The sequence below is a fragment of the Carica papaya genome, chromosome 6 (genome assembly GCF_054855325.1).
Source record: "Carica papaya isolate Zhongbai chromosome 6, ASM5485532v1, whole genome shotgun sequence".
Taxonomy (NCBI): domain Eukaryota; kingdom Viridiplantae; phylum Streptophyta; class Magnoliopsida; order Brassicales; family Caricaceae; genus Carica; species Carica papaya.
The window spans coordinates 32,232,913-32,253,482 of NC_142314.1; the positions used below are offsets into that span (position 1 = coordinate 32,232,913).

Genomic DNA, 20,570 nt, shown 5'->3' on the forward strand with positions numbered 1-20,570 from the left:
TTTTCTACAAAAAATTTGGCATGCAATGATGGAGGAGATTTTTGAGTTTTTCAGGGAATTGCATGAATCTAGGTCCTTCGTTAAATTCTTAAATTTTTCTTTCTTGGTTCTCATTTCTAAGATGGAGGAGATGATGAATATTAGGAATTTCATATCTATCAGCTTAGTTGAGAGTGTTTATTAGTTCAATGTGAAAATATTGGCTAGAAAAATGGTCAAGGTGATGGATAAAGTGGTTGGTGAGTACCAACATGTTTTTGTGGAAGGAAGACAAATTCAGAATGTGACTCTTTTGACTAGTGAGGTTTTGGATAAGCTGTTATTTAGAATAGAAAGATTGCCTTATGTAAGTTAGATGTGGAGAAAGCTTACGATTTTGTAAATTGAGGCTTTCTTGATTGTATGCTAAGCATATTGGGTTTCAGGGACAAATGGTGCAAGTGGATTAACTCTTGTTATTACAATTTTTTTGCCGATTGTGGTGAATATGGTTCATCCTCTTTTTTCAAGGCCTCTGGGGGTGTTAGGCAAGATGATCTATTATCTTCCCTACTTTTCATTGTTGTTATAGAAGTTTTGAACAAAATTTTGCAAAGAGCCAGAAATTTGTAGTTGTTTAAAGATTTAAAGCTGATAGAGGGTGAGTACAAGGAGGAGGTAATTCACATATTTTTTGTTGATGACACCTTAGTATTTACTGAACTGGATGAGAGGACAATGCTCAACCTCAAATGGATTTTGCTGAGTTTCTAAGCAGTTTTTGGTCTCAATATCAACTTAACTAAGTATGGGTTAGTGAGAATAGGTGATGAGAGGGATAGTCCGAGGATGGCGAGAGTCATGGGGTGTGGAGTTGTTGATTAAGTACTTGGGTTACCTTTGGGGGGCTAATATAAAGATATGAGGATGTGGGATCCAGTGGTAGGGAGGTTTGAGAGAAGCTTGATGAGATGGAAGAGAAGCGTACCAAACAAAAGGGAGAGACTCACTCTCATTAAAAGTGCATTGGCCGACCTACACATTTATTACATGTCAATGTTGACAATTTTGACGAGTGTTGCCAAAAGATTGAAATCAATTCAGTGTAGATCCCTTTAGAGCGACCTAGAAAAAGATATCACTTGGTGGCGTTAGAAGAGGTCAAAAAACTAATGTCTCAGGGAGGTTTAGGGTTAAGATCTTTAGTGAAGATGAATATGACTTTACATGGTAAGTGGCTGTGAAGATTCATGAAAGAAAATGGTATTCTACAGTGGAGGGAGGTAATGGCGAAGTTCGGTGCCGTAGATAGAGGGTAGTACCCCATAGTATTGACTAGACCGCATGGGACGAGGATGTGCAAAAATATATTAGGTGGAGGATTAGCATTGGAGACAAAATCAACTTGTGGCTAGATGCCTGGCTTGGAGAGAGCTTGCCTAGAGATTAGTTTTCCCAGATCTATGCTATTGCACAACATGAGAAAATTATGGTTTTTGAGTCATTCAGAGATAATGGGAGGGAAATGGAGTAGCATGTGGAAGTTATAAGAAACTCAACAATTGAGAAATTAATGATTATGAGACTCTCCTGAATACACTATCTTCCTCATCAATTTCCAAGAGTAATGTCGAACTAATTGGAATCTCAATGCCAGAGAGTCTTCTTCGATCAGGTCCTTCTATAAATATTTGATTAAGAATGATATCATGGAGACTAATTTTCTTTTTTAGCAAATTTGGAAAGTTAATGCTCCATCCGAAGTTGTTTTCTCTTTGCGTGGGAAACAAGTCGGGTGTGTATCCTTACTATTGACAAGCTGATGAGCTGGGAAAAGATTTTGGTGAACGGTTGTTTCTATGCAAGAGGGAGGTTTGAGTCTTGTAATCATATTTTTCTTTGATGCTTGCTTGTGTATGAGTTATGGACAGTGTCACTGCATACGAGTTATCAAAGATCAGTTGGGCGATGTCTGAGTCGGTAAGAGAAGGGATTTGGGCATGGAGGGGTATTGGTGGAGGGAAGAAAAATATGAGTCTCATTCCCTTTGCTATCGTTTGGATGGTGTAAAAAGGGAGGAATAGGAGAATTCTTGAGGCGGTAAAAAATGAATTTGACAGAGTTACAGATAGATAGTTCTAGATCTTAGGTTTTTTAGTTATGGGTCATCCTATTTATACACTGGAGGATTTTGGAAATTTCCTTGATATTCTGATTAACTTGTAAATACTTTTTTAAATATAGGTTGACAACCCTTTGGTGCTTGTTAAATACTATACCATATCAAACTTTTTATTTTTTTTAAAAAGTGGTTCAACCTTCTTGTAATAGGTTTGTGAAGGGGAATCCCTATAATGTGGAGGGATAATTGAATAGGGCCTTTTGGGTTCTAGGGGAGTGGGTCAACTGCTTGTGAATTCAAGCTAGGGGATTTTAGGTGAGTATGGGGAAGGGGTGACTTGTTTCTATAAGATAAATTTGGGATTGCCATGGTTAGAGTGATTTCCATATGGTCCTATATCCTTTCGAAACAGTCTAATGGCCAACTTTTCGCTGCTTGTTTATGTGAAGTTTTTTAAGACTATAGACAAGCTAGGCATTATGGATTTACTCTTTTCAAGTGAGACGTTTATTAGATCTAGCACATGGGGCCACCTAGATTTCTAAATGGCTGATAGATTCATCTCCCCATTAATGGAGCAGTTTGTGCTGTGTGTGAGCCAGTCATTGCTTTCTCGGTTTACATTTGATCACTCTTCGTCTGGCTTAGATTTGGATTTGTCAGATGATGGTTTACTCCTTTCAAGTTTTTAGAATATGTAGCTGAAGGTGGAAGGATTTTGAGAGAATGTTAATATCTGATTGAATAAGGAGAGCCCAGAGGGTCATGTGAGCTTTATAGTTTCTAGAGGGCTTGTTTTTCTTAAATGTGGGGTGAAGCAGAGAAGTAAAGAAGTGTTTAGCAATATGGTGGAAAGTAGAGATAGGTTAATGTGTGCAATTGATTCGATTAGTTGCAAGGATCATCCAGGGGGCTGTCTCTAATGACGAGGACTATGGAAGTTTGGCCTAGTAACAACCTTCGAACTTTGTTTTTCATTGATGATATCACGTGGTAGCAATTCTAAGAATCATAAGGATAAAGAAGGTGATAGGAACACAAAGTTTTCTCTCAAAATGGCCAGTTTCCACCAAAGAAGTAATGCTATCTCCAAGTTGGCATTAGGGATAAAGAATTTGGAATTGTGTAGGACTTTATGAAAACAGCTAAGGATTTCTGCTAGGAGCTAAATTGAGTGTTGAATATGGAGGTCCACGTTGGACAAGTTCGAAATTTGTAGATGTTATGGGGAGCATATTGTCTAAGGAGGAAGTTGAGAAGGAGGTTTAGGAGGCTTTGTTCATGCAAAGGTGACAAATTTCTCAGGCCAAATGGGTTCTCTACGGCTTCCTTGAACACAATTTTCTTACTAACAATGAGAGACATTTTGAGGAATTCTTTGGGACTAGTGTATGTGTTAGAAGGGGAAGTGAATCTTAGGAATTTTAGATTTTGGGAGCATTTAGAAATTGTTAGCGTAAGTACTTTCAAGAAGGTCGGGTAAAGTGGTTTTGGTAGGGGTGAGATGTTTTTCTGGGAGGGATGTAGGTTGCCTCCTTGATTACAAATGAGATAATGAATGCAATTCAAAAGAGACACGAGCCCAGTCTCCTATCTGAGGTGGACATTGAAAAAAAGCTTATGAATGTGTATCACAACCCTTTCTCCTCTACTTGCTGGACAGAATGGGTGTCTGGATCAAATAGCATGCTTGGACCCGTAGGTGTGTCTCCAAAGCCTTGTTTCTAGTGGCTATTGAAATTGGCCATTCAGATTTCTTCTCGTTCTTGAGGGGTCTCAACAAGGAGGCCATGACTCCCTTTCCTCTTCATTTTGTCGTGGAAGCTTTCCACTCTTCTTTTTGAAGCAAGGGAAGTGAACTTGTTTAAGGGTCTCAAAGTAAGTAGGGAAACATACAATGGAAGTTTCACAGCTTATGTTTGTAGATGACACCCTCCTTTTTTTAAAGCTGCAATTACATCTTTTTGCTTCCAGGAAATCTTCAGCCATGAGGTGCAGGTAAGTCAGCAAGTGGTGGTTGTAGGAAATGGCCTTAATGTTGAGGAGATGGCTAAAATCCCCGGTTGCAAGATTGCCAACTTTTGCATTGGCTTGTTACTCAAAGTCGATATTGAAGAGAAGAGCAATTAGGATGTTGTAATTGTTGCCAAAATGGGAGAAGAAAGCTGGCTGGACGGAAGAGAAGCAATTTTAAAAGATAGTAGGTCGATCCCCATAAAAGTGCCATCTCTAGTAGCCTTGTTTATTTACTGTTTCTTGTTCTTTCCAGTGTTGCAATGAGGATTAAATATATTAAATGCAGCTTTTCTGAGGGGTACTGGGAAGACTGTAGAAAATATCATCTAGTGGCTTGGAATAAGGTTAAGCAATGTTCTTGCCAGGAAGGCCTATAGGTTAGGTCCCTTTTGGATTTCAATTACGTTCTGTTGGCAAACTAGCAGTTGGCCACCAAGGCCAGGGGATGTGGAGGAAATTCATTATTTCCTAGCATGGGCAGTCTATCAGTGAGTGGTGTTTGAAGAAGGGGATAGACACGTATAGCTCTAGCCATGCAGATGGATTATCACAGATTGAACTGCAACTTTGAGCCCCACAAAGTTTGATATTGGCAATAGGAAGATGATTACTTTTTTGCTTGATCATTGATGTGCTGATGTGCCTTTAAAGGATGCTTGTCCTTTTATCTTTTCAGCTACTAGGTTCAAGAAGGCAAATAATGGAGGTTGTTTTGAGGTGTACAGTTATGGAATTCCATGAATCATTCCTCTGCTTTTTATTTTAATGATTGCGAAATCACTGAGTGCATCTCTTTCTTAGCTAGCTTGGGATCAGCTTATGTTCATCCTTACAGGGACAATGGTCTTGTGTGGAAACCACTAAGGAACAGGGATGTTAGGTTCGTTGTAAAATCTTACTACCATCGGTTGCAAGGTCATCTTATTTTGGGCTCTTTAGTTTGGAAAATGTAGCAGCTCCTCATATTTGCCTTCTCTGTTTGAGAGGGAATGCAGGGGAGTATTTGGACTTTAAATAACCTGATGCTAAGAGTAGAACACTGTTTAATGGTTGTATATTATGCTGCAAAAGTGTGAATCACCTGGTAATCTTCTTTTTTCTTTTGGAAAGCTCTGGAATTCGGCTTTCTCTCTTTTTAGTCTCTTGCGGTCAAGAGTGGGTCAGGCATGAATTATGGGCTGGGAGGGTTATTTTGGTGGCAAAATCTAAAGGGAAGCTGGTCTTCCTTGTCTCCCATTCTATCTTTTGGGTCCATTTTGAAGGAGAGAAATAAGAGAGCCTTTGATATTCATCCTCTTTGCTTTTATAGGGATTCTTGGTTTGGAACTTTTTGTATTTCGTTTAAGGGTAACTGCGTTCAAGATGTGGCTGATTTAATTGATCTTGTTGATGTTTTTTGTATTTTGAGATATTTGTAACTCTGTATTAGTATATGGATCACACCTCTTTGGTGCATTTTAAATTTTTCTAGTTTCCTTTTGAAAAATCTAGATATCTTGGTTTTTCTAGTTTCCTCTTTGCTTTTATAGGGATTCTTGGTTTGGAACTTTTTTTATTTCGTTTAAGGGTAACTGCATTCAAGATGTGGCTGATTTAATTGACCTTGTTGATGTTTTTTGTATTTTGAGATATTTGTAATTCTGTATTAGCATATGGATCGCACCTCTTTGGTGCATTTTGAATTTTTCTAGTTTTCTTTTGAAAAATCTAGATATCTTGGTTTTTCATGCTTCCTACAGCTTATCATCCAAAATATTTGATAAAAGATCTCAGTTACCTTGAGATCCATGGAACAGTCATGGTTAGACTTTTCACCCTTTGCTTATGCTGGAAATTACAAGTATAATTCAATGTAATGATTAAAATTTGGAATATCTATGTATTTGCAAAACTGTGCTCCATTGGCTACAACTTTGTTCCTTTTCTCTCTATAGTTCAGTTGATCTCAGTGAAATTCTTTTAGTGCTTTTCTTCTTTTGCACATTTCTATGTAGCTATAACTTGTCTTGATGGCTGTTATTGTCCTAATATTCTAGAGAAACTTCAAGATCTTCGGGCAACATTTTTGACTCTGAAGCCTCTAAGAATAGTCAGTCGCTATCAGCCTTAACTGTTTCTTCTAATTTTGAGGTACTCTTCATGCTCATATTATGTCTGAAATGTTTTATTCTCAATATAGTTTTAACTTGCATAACTGTAGCAAGGGAGAAATTTCTCTATATTTCAAAATGCTGAAGACAGTTAATATGTACATACTTTACTATAAATCACTTTCCTATTAGAGGAAGATTTAACAATTAATTTACAGTAAAGAAGGAATCAGAAATAAATCCTAATAATGTCAAATTTAGCTCTTAGTAACAAAAGATACAGCTAATAATAGCTGGATATTTGACCAAATAAAGAACTAAAAGCTGAAAATATTTCGATAATAATAAATTAAATGATGAGAACGTTTCAATGTTAATGCTGAGAATGTTTCCATATTACCACTGAGAATATTTCCACATTAATGCTGAGAATATTGTTATACTCCCCTTCAAGTTGAGTTGAAAGTTATTCATTCCAAGCTTGGAACTAAGATCTTTGAAACTCTTTTGAGGCAAGGCTTTTGTTAGGATGGCTGTAACCTATGACCTTGTTGGTGTGTTACAGAAGTTGGATAATGTTGTCTTCTACTTTTTCTTTGATTGACAATCAATCTGAACATGTTTGGTTCTGTCATAATGAACTGGATACCGGACAATACTTAGAGCAGTTTGATTATCACAGGAAAGCTTCATAGGGTCTTCTAGGTTAGTTCCTAGTTCCTTGAATTAGCTTCCAAATACCTTCACAGATTGCACTGGCCATAGTATGAAATCCAGCTTCTACACTACTTATAGGGACCACAAATTGTTTCTTGCTTCTCCAGTTAACCAAATTTTCCTCTACATAGGAACAATAACCAGATGTTGATCTCTAACTGTGACATATCTTGCCCGATTTCCATCACTGTAAATTTCTACTTCTTGTTTTGGCTGTTCTTGGAGAATAAATCCTTGCCTGGTGTTAACTTCAAGTATCTCAGAATGCTATAAACAACTTCCATATGGGCTTCTTGCGGGTCATTCATTAACTGACTTAGAATGCTAATAGAGAATCTAATAAGGACATTTGTGTGAGAGGTAGATGAGTTTGCCTACCAATCTTTGGTACCAGCCTTTATCAACTAGAGCACATTTTGTAGATACTTCCGACTTGTGGGTGGTTTCTATAGGAGTCTTAGCTAGTATATATCCCAACATCTCGTACTCAGTAAGCAAACTTATGATGTATTTTCTTTGAAACATAGATCTCTTCTCTTGATCTTGCTACCTCCATTGCTAGGAAGTATATAAGATTTCCTAGTTTTTTAATCTTGAATTCTTTAGCCAGAGTTTTCTTTAAATTAATCAGTTCTTCTGCTAAATCACCGATGACAATTATACTATTAATATACGCTATTAGAATAGATAACTTATTGTGTTTTGATTTCTTCACAAACAGCATATGGTCAACTTGGCAATAGGAATATCCGTGTTTTTGTACTACCCTTGTGAATCTCTCGAACCAAGCTTTTAGGAATTTCTTAAGACCATACAATGACTTTTTTAACTTGCAAATCCGATGTCTTGTATCTGGAGTTTCAAATCCAGGATGAATTTTCATATACACTTCTTGTGCTAGGTCTCCATTCAGGAATGCATTCTTCATGTTTAGCTGGAATATAAGCCGATCCAAATTTGCAGATAATGACAGAATAATACGGATATTATTTAGCTTAGCCACCAATATAAATGTTTCTTGGCAGTTAATACCATAAGATTGGGTAAATCATTTTTTTTCAAATACAATAAAAGATTGGGTAAATCATGTTGTTGTAATTCGTGCTTTATATTGGTAGATGCTTTTGTCATCCTTATATTTTAGTGTGAAGATCCACTTTTGCACTAATGGATTTTTCCTATTGACAGTTTTGTGATTCCCATATCTAATTCTCTTCTAGGGCCCAAATCTTATCAAAGACGACTACCTTCCTAGAAAGATCCCTGAGACCCTTTTAAACATTGATAGGAACCTGCAACACATCTAAACTTGTAAAAAGACTCGAAACTTAGGCGAGAGTCTTGAATAAGAAATGTAGTTGTGCAGAGGATCTTGAGTACAAGATCTTATTCCTTTTCATAGAACAATGAGTCAACTCAAGTCATTTCTAGAATTTTCAAAATTGTGTTACTTTCATTTATAAGAATCCGGATTGGACTCTTTTGTTCAGGTTCGTGCAATGTTTGAGATTCTCCCTCCTTTGTGGGGGTATGTGCTCTCCTCGAATAGGTACGAAGCTCATTGTGCACATTGTGTTTGTTGATAACTTCAGGGTAAGAAAACTAGGCTCAAGAAATACTAACTCAATGTTAGAATTGACACTTGGAGGTACGAGTTCAATGAAATCTGAAAAGCTTCGGATTGGTTTTGATAATGAATTTTCATCATCTCAATACTAACATTTCCCATTGTTTTCTCTCTCCCCCTGAATGGTAGTGTTAGGATAAAATGATTGATTCTCAAAAAAAGAAGCATCCATAGAATTGTAATATCTTCTTGTGGTCGGGGAATAACACTTGTAAATTGGTCAATTCATTTTTCTCCTTATCGATTAAGAAAGACAAGAAAATTCGAGGATATGCTACAAAGGATCTTTTTTTGGAATGCCTTTTTGATTTAATATCCCAGAAATATATGTTTTATAGCACAAGGGTTGAGTATTTCACGATTATGAGGGTGGATATGGAAAAACGCAGGACATCCAAGTACCTTTATTGGAATTATTGTCATAAGACGTGGAAAAGGAAAATATTGAAGCAGAACCTAGAACGGGGTTTGGAAGTTGAGACCACGAGATGACATCCGGTTTATGAGGTTAGGCTGCAGTAAGGATGACATTCCCCCAAGAATGAGCATTTGCTAGTAATTCTCAAAGAACCAGTGACTTCAAGGAGATGTTTTTTTTTTCTTTTTGCAATTCCATTTTGTGTTGAGGTATCTACACAACAACCTTGATGGATGATTCCTTGATCCAACGAATAACCTCCCGTAATATTGTTGAAAATTCCTTGGCATTATTTGTCATGAGGATTTTGATTTTTATCTAGAATTGATTTTGGATCATTTGTGAACAATTTGGAAGAAATCCCTCTTTTGACTTTTCTTTTAGAAGATAAACTTATGTCGAACGAGCATGATCATCAATAGAGGATATGAACCAACGAAACCCAACTATATGTTTAACACGAACTGGTCTTCATATATCACTATGAAGTATTGTGAATAGATGAGATAGCTTGTATGAATGACTTGGGAATGTATTTTGTGTATGTTTTGAAAATTAACACAGTTCGCACTGAAATAATTTTGGATTTGTATTTTTGAATAATGATGAAAACAACTTTTCAAGGTGCAAAAAGTTGGGATGGCCAAATAGAAAATGCCGTAACATAATGTCATTATTGGGAGTAGTAATTGAAGAGTTATGAGGGACTAGGCTATCAAATATAGAGTCTGTCCACTTGAAGAGTCGTTGCTGGTGTGGAGATACAATCCCAAACACTCCTTAGTACAGCCAGTCGCCTCCATGTGTATACTGAAATTCACGCAAATTATTGAAAAATTTAGTGACACAATTATGACTTTGAGTCAATTGGCTGAAAGTTAACAAGTTACAATTCAATTTTGGAACAAATAACACAAAGTGGAATATTAAGTCTTTTGTTAACTTCACTGTTCTAATTATAGTGGCTTGTGATTGTGTTCCACTAGCAATCCGCATGTACCACTTGTTTACATGGATAAAGGTTAGCAAATAACTGTGTATCTCCAGTCATATGGTCAAATTCAGTAATCCAGACAACAAATTTTTTCTTTTAACATCAAGAGCATGGGTGCTGTTACCTTTATGAGCCATAAATCCTGAGGCTATGGAATTAGCAGGTGGATTGTTTTGCTATACACACATTTGTTAGAGCAATTCCAATTGTTCTGTGCTAAAGGGAGATGTCCAAATACTTTCAAGCTTCTCTCTTGAGGTGGCTGAATTATTTCTGCTCTCCCTCCTGATACTAAGCTTTGCACCTTTTAGTCTGCCATGCAAATTCCAACATTTATCCTTAATGTGACCAAGTTTGTGACAATGATCATATTTTGGTCTGTCTCTCCTTTGCTTTTTTGGAGTTAGGTGGTTCTTGTCCTCCTCTAATTATAGATTCCTTTGCTTCGGATTGTTGAATGAATTATGAGTGCCCATCATGACTTTCCTACAACTTTCTTCTCGCCTGACTTCAGCAAACGCTTCATGAAGGTTGGGAATTGGTCATTTGGAAACGATCCTTCCACACACATAATCCAAGTTCTTGTTTAGTCCTATTAAGGGCTTGTATAATCTCTTTTTGTTCCACAAGTTTCTTGTGATACAAAGCATCATCTGGACATTTCCACTTGTGTTCTTCAAATACATCAAGTTGCTGCCGATGATGGTTTAGTATCCTGAAATAATGTGTGACGGTTAGTTCTCCTTGTCATTGATCATAAAAGAAGCGTTCGACATTGATAAGCACTTTCTACGTGTGAATACACCTCTGTTGTTGCTTCCCATATTTCTACTACATTTTCATAAAGGAGAAATTTTCTCCTATTTTATTCGTCATGAAAATTTTCTGTTGTTTTTCATGCTTGATATGTTGTCTTCCTTATTTGGTGTAATAGCTTAATCGATAAAGTATACATCATTTTCTTTCTTGGATATGAAGATGAGGATTGATTGGGACCATTGCAAGTATTTGTGGCTAGTGATGGTGAAGAGTTGACTATTGAAGGCTCCCGATTTGCTAATAGGATTCAAGATGACATCCATCAAGGGGGTTCCTTTCTGAACAACCATGGATTTTTTTTTTCTTTTAAGAATATTGGTTGTTAGAGCTTGAGTTACTTTCATACCATGTTGAAAGGGAGAATTTCTCTATATTTATGTAAATATGAACTTCTATATTTCAAAGGGTTAAAGACAGCCAATTTATACATACTTTAAATTAATTATTTTTTTTTTTAAAGAAAAAAGATTTGACAATTAATTTACAATAAATAAGGAATTAGAAATAAAATCTAGTAATGTCAAATCTAGTTATTAATAACAAAAGATATAGCTAATAATAGTGCTCATTGCTAAGAGGAAAGAGATGACAAATATAAAACACTTTACACCTATTAACTTGGTGGCATACATTTATAAGTTAATTTTTGAAGTTTTGGCGAAGCAATTGTCCAAGGTGCAGGGGTCAGTAAGTGGGGAGAGCCAGCATGCTTTTGTGGAGGGTAAGCAAATCATGGATGCAGGTGGCTAATGAAGTGGTAGATGACCTTATGGGCAATAAGAATGAAGGGATTCTGTGCAAACTGAACATAGAAAAAGTTTAAGATCATTTAAGTTAGGACTTTATGGATTATATGCTAGAGAGGTTTGGGTGGAAATGGAGGTAAGAGGAAAGAGATGACAAATATAAAACACTTTACACCTATTAACTTGGTGGCATACATTTATAAGTTAATTTTTGAAGTTTTGGCGAAGCAATTGTCCAAGGTGCAGGGGTCAGTAAGTGGGGAGAGCCAGCATGCTTTTGTGGAGGGTAAGCAAATCATGGATGCAGGTGGCTAATGAAGTGGTAGATGACCTTATGGGCAATAAGAATGAAGGGATTCTGTGCAAACTGAACATAGAAAAAGTTTAAGATCATTTAAGTTAGGACTTTATGGATTATATGCTAGAGAGGTTTGGGTGGAAATGGAGGAGATGGATGCATTCATGTATTGACAACTTTTTCTATTGCAGTGATGATAAAGGGAGGCCTGTCTACTTTCTTTAAGGCATCAAGAGGTGTAAGACAAAGTGATCCACTCTCTACATTATTATTCATTATTGTTGCGGAAGTCTTGAATAAATTATTAGAGAAAACAAAGGAGGTAGATTTTTTGAGAGGGGTGAAGTTGGCGAGAAGAGATCAAGAAGGTGAAATGTCCCACTTGTTCGTTGCAGATGATTCTCTAATTTTTTGTCAACCAGAGGAGATGATGATTCTAAATCTAAGGTGTGTTCTTCTCCATTTTCAAGTGGTCTTGGAGTTGGATATTAACTTGAACAAATATGAAATGGTGAGAATTGGAGAGGGGATGAAGGCATACTAGCAGAGTTGTTGGGTGCAAGACGGCAAAGCTTTGCATCAAATATTTGGGTCTCCCCTAAGGATCCAAATACAAGGAGATAGGGACATAGAATCCGGTGATTGATATACTTGAGAGGAGATTAGCTAATTAGAAGAGAGATTTTTTATCCAAGGATAGAAGGCTTACACTCATAAAAAATACATTTTCGAACCTCCGTATTTATTATCTCTGTCCTCACAATTCCTGTGAGGATAACAAAGAAATTGTAGGATTCAATATTGCTTCCTTTGGGGGGATGAAGAGGGAAGAAGAAGATACCACCTGTTGAATTAGGAGGAGGTGAAGAGACATAGGAGACAATGGGGTAAATGGATTTGGAGATATATGAAGAAAGAGGAAGAGAGTTGTTGAAGCCCGAACGGAGAAGATTGGGGGTGATGGACATTTTGGTGCGACGACCAGACCGCATGGGTTGGGCTTATGGAGGAAATAAGTTCAGAAATGAAAATTTCTATGAATCTGCCAGATGAAAGTTAGGTAGGAGGAATAGAATTCTTTTTTGGTTGGATGATTGGACTGGAAACGAGAGTTTCAAGGTTTAGTTCCACAGATCTTGCCATCACATAGGTGAAGAATGTCTCTGTTGAGACTACTTTTGGAAGGGGGAGAGATAGAGGGGAGAGGATTGTGAATGTGATCAAGAATCTCAATGATTGGAAGGTAGAAGAGTATACAGCTTTGTTAAAAATACTATCTTGTTGTGCATGTGAATACTAATAGGGACCAACTAATGTGGAAATTGAAGGAAAACAGTGAGTTCGCTGATAAGTCTTTTAATCAATATCTAATTGGAGTGGTGAAAATAGGGAGGAGAGCTTCCCTGATAGACAAATCTCGAAAGTGCAGACTCTGCCAAGAATTGCGTGTTTGCTTGGGAGGCGGGTGGAGAATACATTTTGACGATTGACAATCTGATGAGGAAGGGTAGAATCATGATGAATAGGTACTATCTATGTAAGGAAATGGTTGAATCCTGTAATCACATACTTTTATGGTGCCCTATGGTTTTTGATCTTTGGTCAATGGTGCATGGATTGTTATGTATTACTTGGGTTATTACGGTCTCAGTGAAGGAGGAGATTTGGGCTTGAGGAAGAGTTTGTAAAAGGAAAAAATATGTAAATCTTATTACATTGACTATTTTTGGGTGGTGTGGAAAGAAAGAAATAAAATAATTTTTGAGTGGGTTGAGAATGATATGTCGAAAATCAGGAATAGATGGTTACATTATTTTGGGTATTTACTTTTGGGTTATAATATTTATAGCGTGGTGAATTTTAGACATGTAATATATAATTTAACAGAATTGTAAATATTTTGTAAATGGGTTGCACCCTTTTGGTACTATAGATTAATATATTGTTTTTTAGTTAAAAATAATAATTGCTGAAATTTTCGTTAAATCAAGATCTAAAGGCTGAAAATATTTCTATAATGGTGAATTAAATGGTGATAATATTTTCACATCAATGCCTAGAATATTTGTGCAATAACTTCATATTCTAATCCCGGGAATATTTCCACAATAACTTTATATTCCAGCCCGACGGCTCTTCCTACGCAGTGTGCTTTTTTTTAAGGACAGATTACATCTTATTACTTTGTGGTTTGGCTATTTTCTTCTTTAGTCACTGTGGTCTTTTTTCATTCGAGTTCAAATTCAACCTCTATCGTTTCTCTTTTTTGTCATTTGACATTTATTTGCACAAAAAAAGACACGTGTTGAAATAGAAAATAATTAAGTACAAATATTAAACTGTACTTAGCTATTTCTTATTAGCCTTAGAGGGGCTTAGTAATTGAGTGTGATCAGAACCGAGCACCAGAAGCCCATGAAGGGGGAACATTGGCACTGTGCCAACAGGTGCATGGGTTTCCTCTTCTAGTATGCTTTGCTTATCTAGATCCATTGTGTGCGTAGTTTGTGTTTCAACCTTTTTTTTCTTCGCTAAAACTTAAAAGTTCAATCTTTTTATCCTTCACTAAAACTTAAAAGAGGAGAAGAAGAAAAAGGCAACCGATCCATCTTAGGTAGATGCAGAACCCTTTTATTGTTAGATTAAATGTCTGACTTCTTTCTTTAGTATAAAGGGTATATTGTAATATTTATGATAATTTAACTTTTTTCTTCCCCTGCACTCCTAAACCAAGCAAAGGATTATGGCATTCTCTCATTTCCTTTGCTTTTATAAGTTTTAGACATCCAAATGAGCAAAACATTTGCAACTGTAATTTGGAGATTGTGACTTTCCAATTTTTCAGTTAAACCAGTTGATCAGTGTGAAATAGTAACAATATGCATCCTTTTCTTGGCTAATTCAGTATGTTGTGGATGCTATTTATAAGGCAGCGAGATATACCACTTGGGGAATCTGTGGGGTCTTTTAAGGCGAGTCAATCATATAGCACCAATCTAATGAAAGCTTTTTGTTTTTCTGAGGTTGGGTTTTCATGTTTAGAACTTCGAATTTTGAGATAGTTTTTTCAAATCAAACTTATTTCCTCATTTCCTTTCTCTTCTTTTTCGTTTCTTTCTTTTACTAATGTTTGTGCTAATACTGTTAGAATCTACTCAGATGTTCGTAGCCAATGTTGCTTTAGTAAATTTACTTCCACCCTTTACATGTGCAGCCAAGGAGATCACGAGGTGTTTCACCTCTTGTCCTATCCACATCCAGCTCAATAGCATTTCGTCCAGATGCAACTTTTGTGCTGTTGAGGAAGGCATATAAAGATTCTGATCTCGGAACTGTTTGTCGTATGGTAATTATTTTGTGGGTCATGTACTCCTTAATGGCCAATTTTGACTTTTATATATTAATTCTCATACTATTTTTTCCCTGTACTTCAGGCTTCTAGAATCCTGCAGAAGCTTATAGACCCTGTAACGGTACAAGAAGAGCCAACTTCTTCCACCCAAGTTTTGGAAGAGACATCAAGATCTGAATTGTTTAATCCTCCTCATATGGTTGATTACTCAACCTTGTTCGGAGAAGAATTCCAGTTGGTCAATGATCAATGGGATTATAGGGTTCTTCACATCTTAGATGTGGGGGCAGCAGAAGAAGGGATTTTACATGTTCTCTATGCTTGTGCGTCACAGGTCATTTACTATTAATGAATAAAACATCTTTTGAAGCATTTGCCTTATTCCTTTAGGACTTGTTTCTGCTTCCTATCTTCTGTGTCATGAATTTATAATTAGCTTCTATATGCTTACAGCCTCAGTTCTGCAGTAACTTGGCAGAGGGAACTTCAGACTTCTGGTCTGCATTACCGCTTGTACAAGCTTTGCTGCCAGGTGAAATGTTTAATACAATCCATGTTTATGTTATATCATTTCCAGAGAAGTCTATTTTCATGTTGAGATTCTGGGAAGGAAATTAAAATATGGATGTGGAAAGGAGATCGAGGCTCATTTGGTTCATTTCTCATTCTATCTTTAGCTAATTCTTATTCTTAATCTATATGTTAATTCTGCCATGTAGAACTGTGACATGATTTCTTTAATGTGTCTGTGGCCTATATGGCCCCTATAGCTGGTAGTCAAGAGTCTTCTCTGGTATGTCTGTAGCAAGTCCAACTCTTTCCTCGCAATTTTCCTTTTTTTTCTAATCTACGGGGATCCCACATTAAACTTTGTAGGATTTGGGGTCACATTGTTGAGAAATTCAAGTAGGATGGAAAAAGTCAAAAAACAGAAGATAGGTAAAACAATAGGTAAAAAGAAATAATATCAACACTTCTTTTCAATATGATGAAAGAAAGTAATATGAAGATTAAGAGTAGGAATTAACTAGAAATAAAATGATAATTGAAACAAATGGGACCTTGTAATATGAATATGCTTTTGACTTGTTACATGTCAGTGAGTGAATAGATTAATTATGATATGATTAATATATATGCTCTAAACTAAGTCTACTTAATTTCCTATCTAACATTGTCGACATTCTAGCAAGTATTATCAGTCATTTTAACATTCATGGCAAAGCTTATTAAAACTTTTAAGGTAGCTGGTCTCTTCTTTCAAATAATGCTTTGTGAAATCTGACATTCCCACTTCCTCTCGTGTATGGTAGCTCTTCGTCCATATGTGAGTAGCCCTTCTGATCATATTGATGATAATCTTTCCCAGTGGAAACAAGCATTTGTGCAGCAAGCTGCTTCTCAGGTTGTATTGGTTTTATTTGTGTCCAAGTTCATTTAGTTGACATGATCCTTATTGGATTTTAAATCTTTTTCTGTTATGTTATGCTAACAATAATGCTTCCTATTGCAGATTGTTGCAACGTCATCTTCTCCATTGTACCATTCCCTGCTTCATGCTTGTGCTGGTTATTTATCATCATTTTCACCATCTCATGTTAGTTATCTCCAGTGCATTTCATTGAAGTGCCTTTTTATATTTTTCATCAACAACAGCATAAGACTATTAATCTCTTTATGAATCTCTCTCTCCCTCTCTCACACACATTCTTACTCACACACTAGCACACCCTTTGGCAGAGAATGATAATGTTAAAATATCTAAATAATAAGATTTGGTATTTTCAATCAATACAAGGTTTTGGGTTCCAGTTCAATCTTTGTCACAGAAAGAAACTGCCTGAGAGCTGTTCGATGAAAAAAATGAAAAAAAAAAAATGCTTAAGATGCATTTACTCTGCAGGTTAAGGCTGCATGTCTTCTGATTGACCTGTGCTCTGGTGTGCTAGCGCCTTGGATGACCCAAGTGACTGCAAAGGTTGGCTTTGGAGCATATCTTTGTCGTATAAAACTCAATGCAACTGTTTGGTGGGGCATCTCTATGGTTCCCCATGTTTAATCTTATCAAATCTATATAGTGTTCTCAATTTCTTTATAAAATTGTTCATTCTTATACAGATTGATCTAACCCTGGAGCTCCTAGAGGACCTTTTGGGCATAATCCAGGTATGTTTACTATTTGTCGCGTCTCTCAGATTCTTGGTTGTGGATCAAGATTAGAAAATTAAGAGACATTTGCTAATAATGAAACTTATATAGACTTTGTTTTATGCATGATTCCCTGGATATCAAAATCAAGAATGCAGAGTCATAAGGATGGTTTTTCTAGTCATAGATATGTTACGATTTAGGGGTATTGCATAGTTATCTATGGATGTCACCACTTTTGGTGCCCTTTGAATTCTAGTACTTCCCTTTTCTCTCAATAAAATAATTATCTTTGACCTGAATATAGCAATGATTAATTAATTGTCAGTTTTCTCTAACTTAATGTGAGTTTTCTAGTAAATGTACATCAGATTCAACTGAATTGACCCACTGAATTAAACTCTTTTATCAATCTGTAAAATGATTTTACATGATTGAACCTGTTTCGTTAAATGCATTAGATAAACTTATGACAGGATTGATTAATTTAACTTTTTAATTTGGGTGAAAAGGATTGCAATATAAAAATTGATGGTTAATTTATATGATTAATTAGTGAGTAGCGAGTAAGAAGGGTCAATGTGAATATGATGTGATTGTTGCTGTGTCATTTTCAGATTCACTGTTTATGACTTCACCTACTTATGTGAAACAAACCTTCATAACTATGTTGTCTAGTGGGATTGAGAGAGGTTTACCGAGGGTCTTGTATTTGGAGGCTGAGATGGTAGGGGTCTTCCATATCTAGTTTGTTCAGAATATCATTCTTTTCTTATCCCATGACTGATGCAGAACCTAGGATCAAGGACTGCATCCAAAACATACAGGTACAATTTAGTATACAAAACTTAATTCCTAAATAAACTCTTCCTACATAACTCACAATCAATCTGTGACTGCAAATTAAGATAATTGAAAAATGAAATAAGAATTGATAAGAAGCCATAAGAATTATTTCGATAAGTAGAACCAATTCTTCACTCATGAGACGGTTGAAGAAAACCTCCCAAAGACCCTTGCAATAGCCGAAAGCTGAAGTTTGAAAATAAACTTAAAATTTTATTGATTTGAATTGAAGTGATTACAACCTAAAGTAATGTTAAACTTTTATGTAGGATTCTAATAAAAAAAATTAAAGACTCGTAAACATAGATAACCAAAGGCTGTGTGCAGCTGGAAGAATGCAGATCGTGCATGAAACCGAACGAAACAACGCGAGCAGCCGTGCGCAAACGAAGCCGACGGGTCGGGCGAAGCCAGATCTGCGAAGCTGTCCCTGTGCGCAAATCGGAGGGCTGTGCGCGAACGGAACAGTGTGAATGGCCGTGCGCAAACAGAGCAGACGAATCGGGCAAAATGGGATCTGCAAAGCTGTCCTCGTGAGTGAACCGGAGGGCCGTGCGAAACCAGACGGCTCAGGCACGTAACCCTGCGCTGGTATCAGAGAAGGTCACTGAAGTAGGGCAGCAAGCCGTCGGTGAGGCTATGACTCCGTTTGGGTGGATGGCGAGAGTATTCTAGGATTTGAAAAAAAATTTAAAATTAAAACCCTAAAAATTTTTATTATGCTCTAATATCATATGAATTTTTGGGAAAAAATATTTATTTTATTTTCCACTTGTATTATCTGGTGTTACATACGAGGTATATATACAAATAAAGAAATTACCCTTACAGTAGGGATTCTAATTAATTATAACATTATGGAAAGATTATGATAAGAACTATATAGGAAAAAATATCACAATTAATTAGACAACAAAATATTCTAGTCAACAGTACATAATATTAGTGAGTATAAATATGGATTTCTTTTGATGAATAAGAAAACTAGGTAAAATTAGGTAAAAAATTTGGGTTAATTGGAGTATTTCTTTTAATTGCGTTGGAATTGCTAGTGCAGTAACTACCTTATAGTTTGTAGTTGTATTTTGATTTTGAATAGTATATAGATGTGTATAATATTGTTACTTACAAATTTCAAATTTTACTATTATATGACTTGAAAGGGTTATTATGCAATACATATAATTTGTGCTGTATTAAATTATGCTTCAACAATTAGAATTATTATTTTATCTACTTCCTAGACATTAATCATTTTGGAATTAGAGAAAATACAATTTTGTGAATTATCATATTTTCCTTAAATTTAAGAATCATATGATGGTTTTTGCGCTTTGTGCAGTGTGAAAATTATTTTGTTAAGATTTCAAGTTATTTTGGAATGAGTTGTAAATCATAGTCTCCTGGTATTATTATAGCTTTGAATTCTTGCTAATTATGGTTAAACATTAAACATGTGATCCTGCCAGTGGGAGTTAAAAATTTGTTGATAATTTGTGATCCGGCCACGTTATAAATTGGTCACTATGATCATGCCATTTAGGTTTTGCATTGGTCATGTTAATATATTAGTTGATATGAACTACTCTGACATTGTGCCGTCAATAACAGAGTAGTATGCTATTTGTAATTTTACGATCTGTGTTACTGAGGTTAAATGTGACCTAAATGTATATCAGAGACAAGATTTTCTTATGTATAAAATATGTGTGTTTAAATCCTGATGGATATGTATATGTTGAGTCAGATTTTTAATGACATTTCATGTGAAAAGTGCAAATTAAGAGCCCAGAAAACCTATTTTTGGTATATGCATTTATAAAGTATATATATTAGCTTTTTTCTTTGCATTGTAACAATCAATTATGAAGTGTTTGTTATTTACAAACTGTTGTGCTCATAGTTATTTGTTTTCTTTTTCAGATCTTCAATATGAGACTTACACCGTGGCAATTCTACGGTGAAAGCGTTAGAATTTGTCCGATTAGTGACTTTTGCATGTTTGTGAGATTTCATCATGAATATACAACGTTATAACGCTTCTAAATCTCAAATTTTGAGTATTACAATTGGAGTAGTTAGGAAACTTACAAATGTAAGTTTTTTTTTCTTTGAAATAGAAAGTTTAATGTATGTCTCACTTACAAGCACCAACGGGGTGCAGAACCCATTTACAAAAAGAATTTACATTTTTGTAAACGAATCAATTAGATCACCAAAATACAAAAAGAATTTACATTTTTGTAAACGAATCAATTAGATCACCAAAATTCTCTATGGAATGCAAATTTTGTTTCATTATATTAACACACCAAGAGATTGGAACCATCTCTCTCTGATTCTATCAATACCTTCTTTCACTTTCTCAAAGACTCTTCTATTCCTCTCCTTCTAAACA

General features: G+C 35.8%; 1 protein-coding gene across 3 annotated transcripts in view; it reads left to right on the forward strand.

Annotated features, from left to right (window-relative positions):
• LOC110812859 (uncharacterized) overlaps positions 1 to 20,570 on the forward strand; it is a 42,327-nt gene that overhangs the window by 8,974 nt on the left and 12,783 nt on the right. Inside the window, exons 7-14 of one of the 3 annotated variants that reach the window (XM_088223537.1) lie at positions 6,154 to 6,247; positions 15,041 to 15,172; positions 15,261 to 15,512; positions 15,632 to 15,710; positions 16,492 to 16,583; positions 16,692 to 16,775; positions 17,082 to 17,156; positions 17,297 to 17,344. In XM_088223537.1, coding sequence (XP_088079663.1) covers positions 6,154 to 6,247; positions 15,041 to 15,172; positions 15,261 to 15,512; positions 15,632 to 15,710; positions 16,492 to 16,583; positions 16,692 to 16,775; positions 17,082 to 17,156; positions 17,297 to 17,344 — 856 coding nt within the window. Of the gene's footprint in view, positions 1 to 6,153; positions 6,248 to 15,040; positions 15,173 to 15,260; positions 15,513 to 15,631; positions 15,711 to 16,491; positions 16,584 to 16,691; positions 16,776 to 17,081; positions 17,157 to 17,296; positions 17,345 to 20,570 lie in introns of those variants that run through there. The other 2 variants (XM_088223539.1, XM_088223538.1) reach the window with 2 other exon arrangements.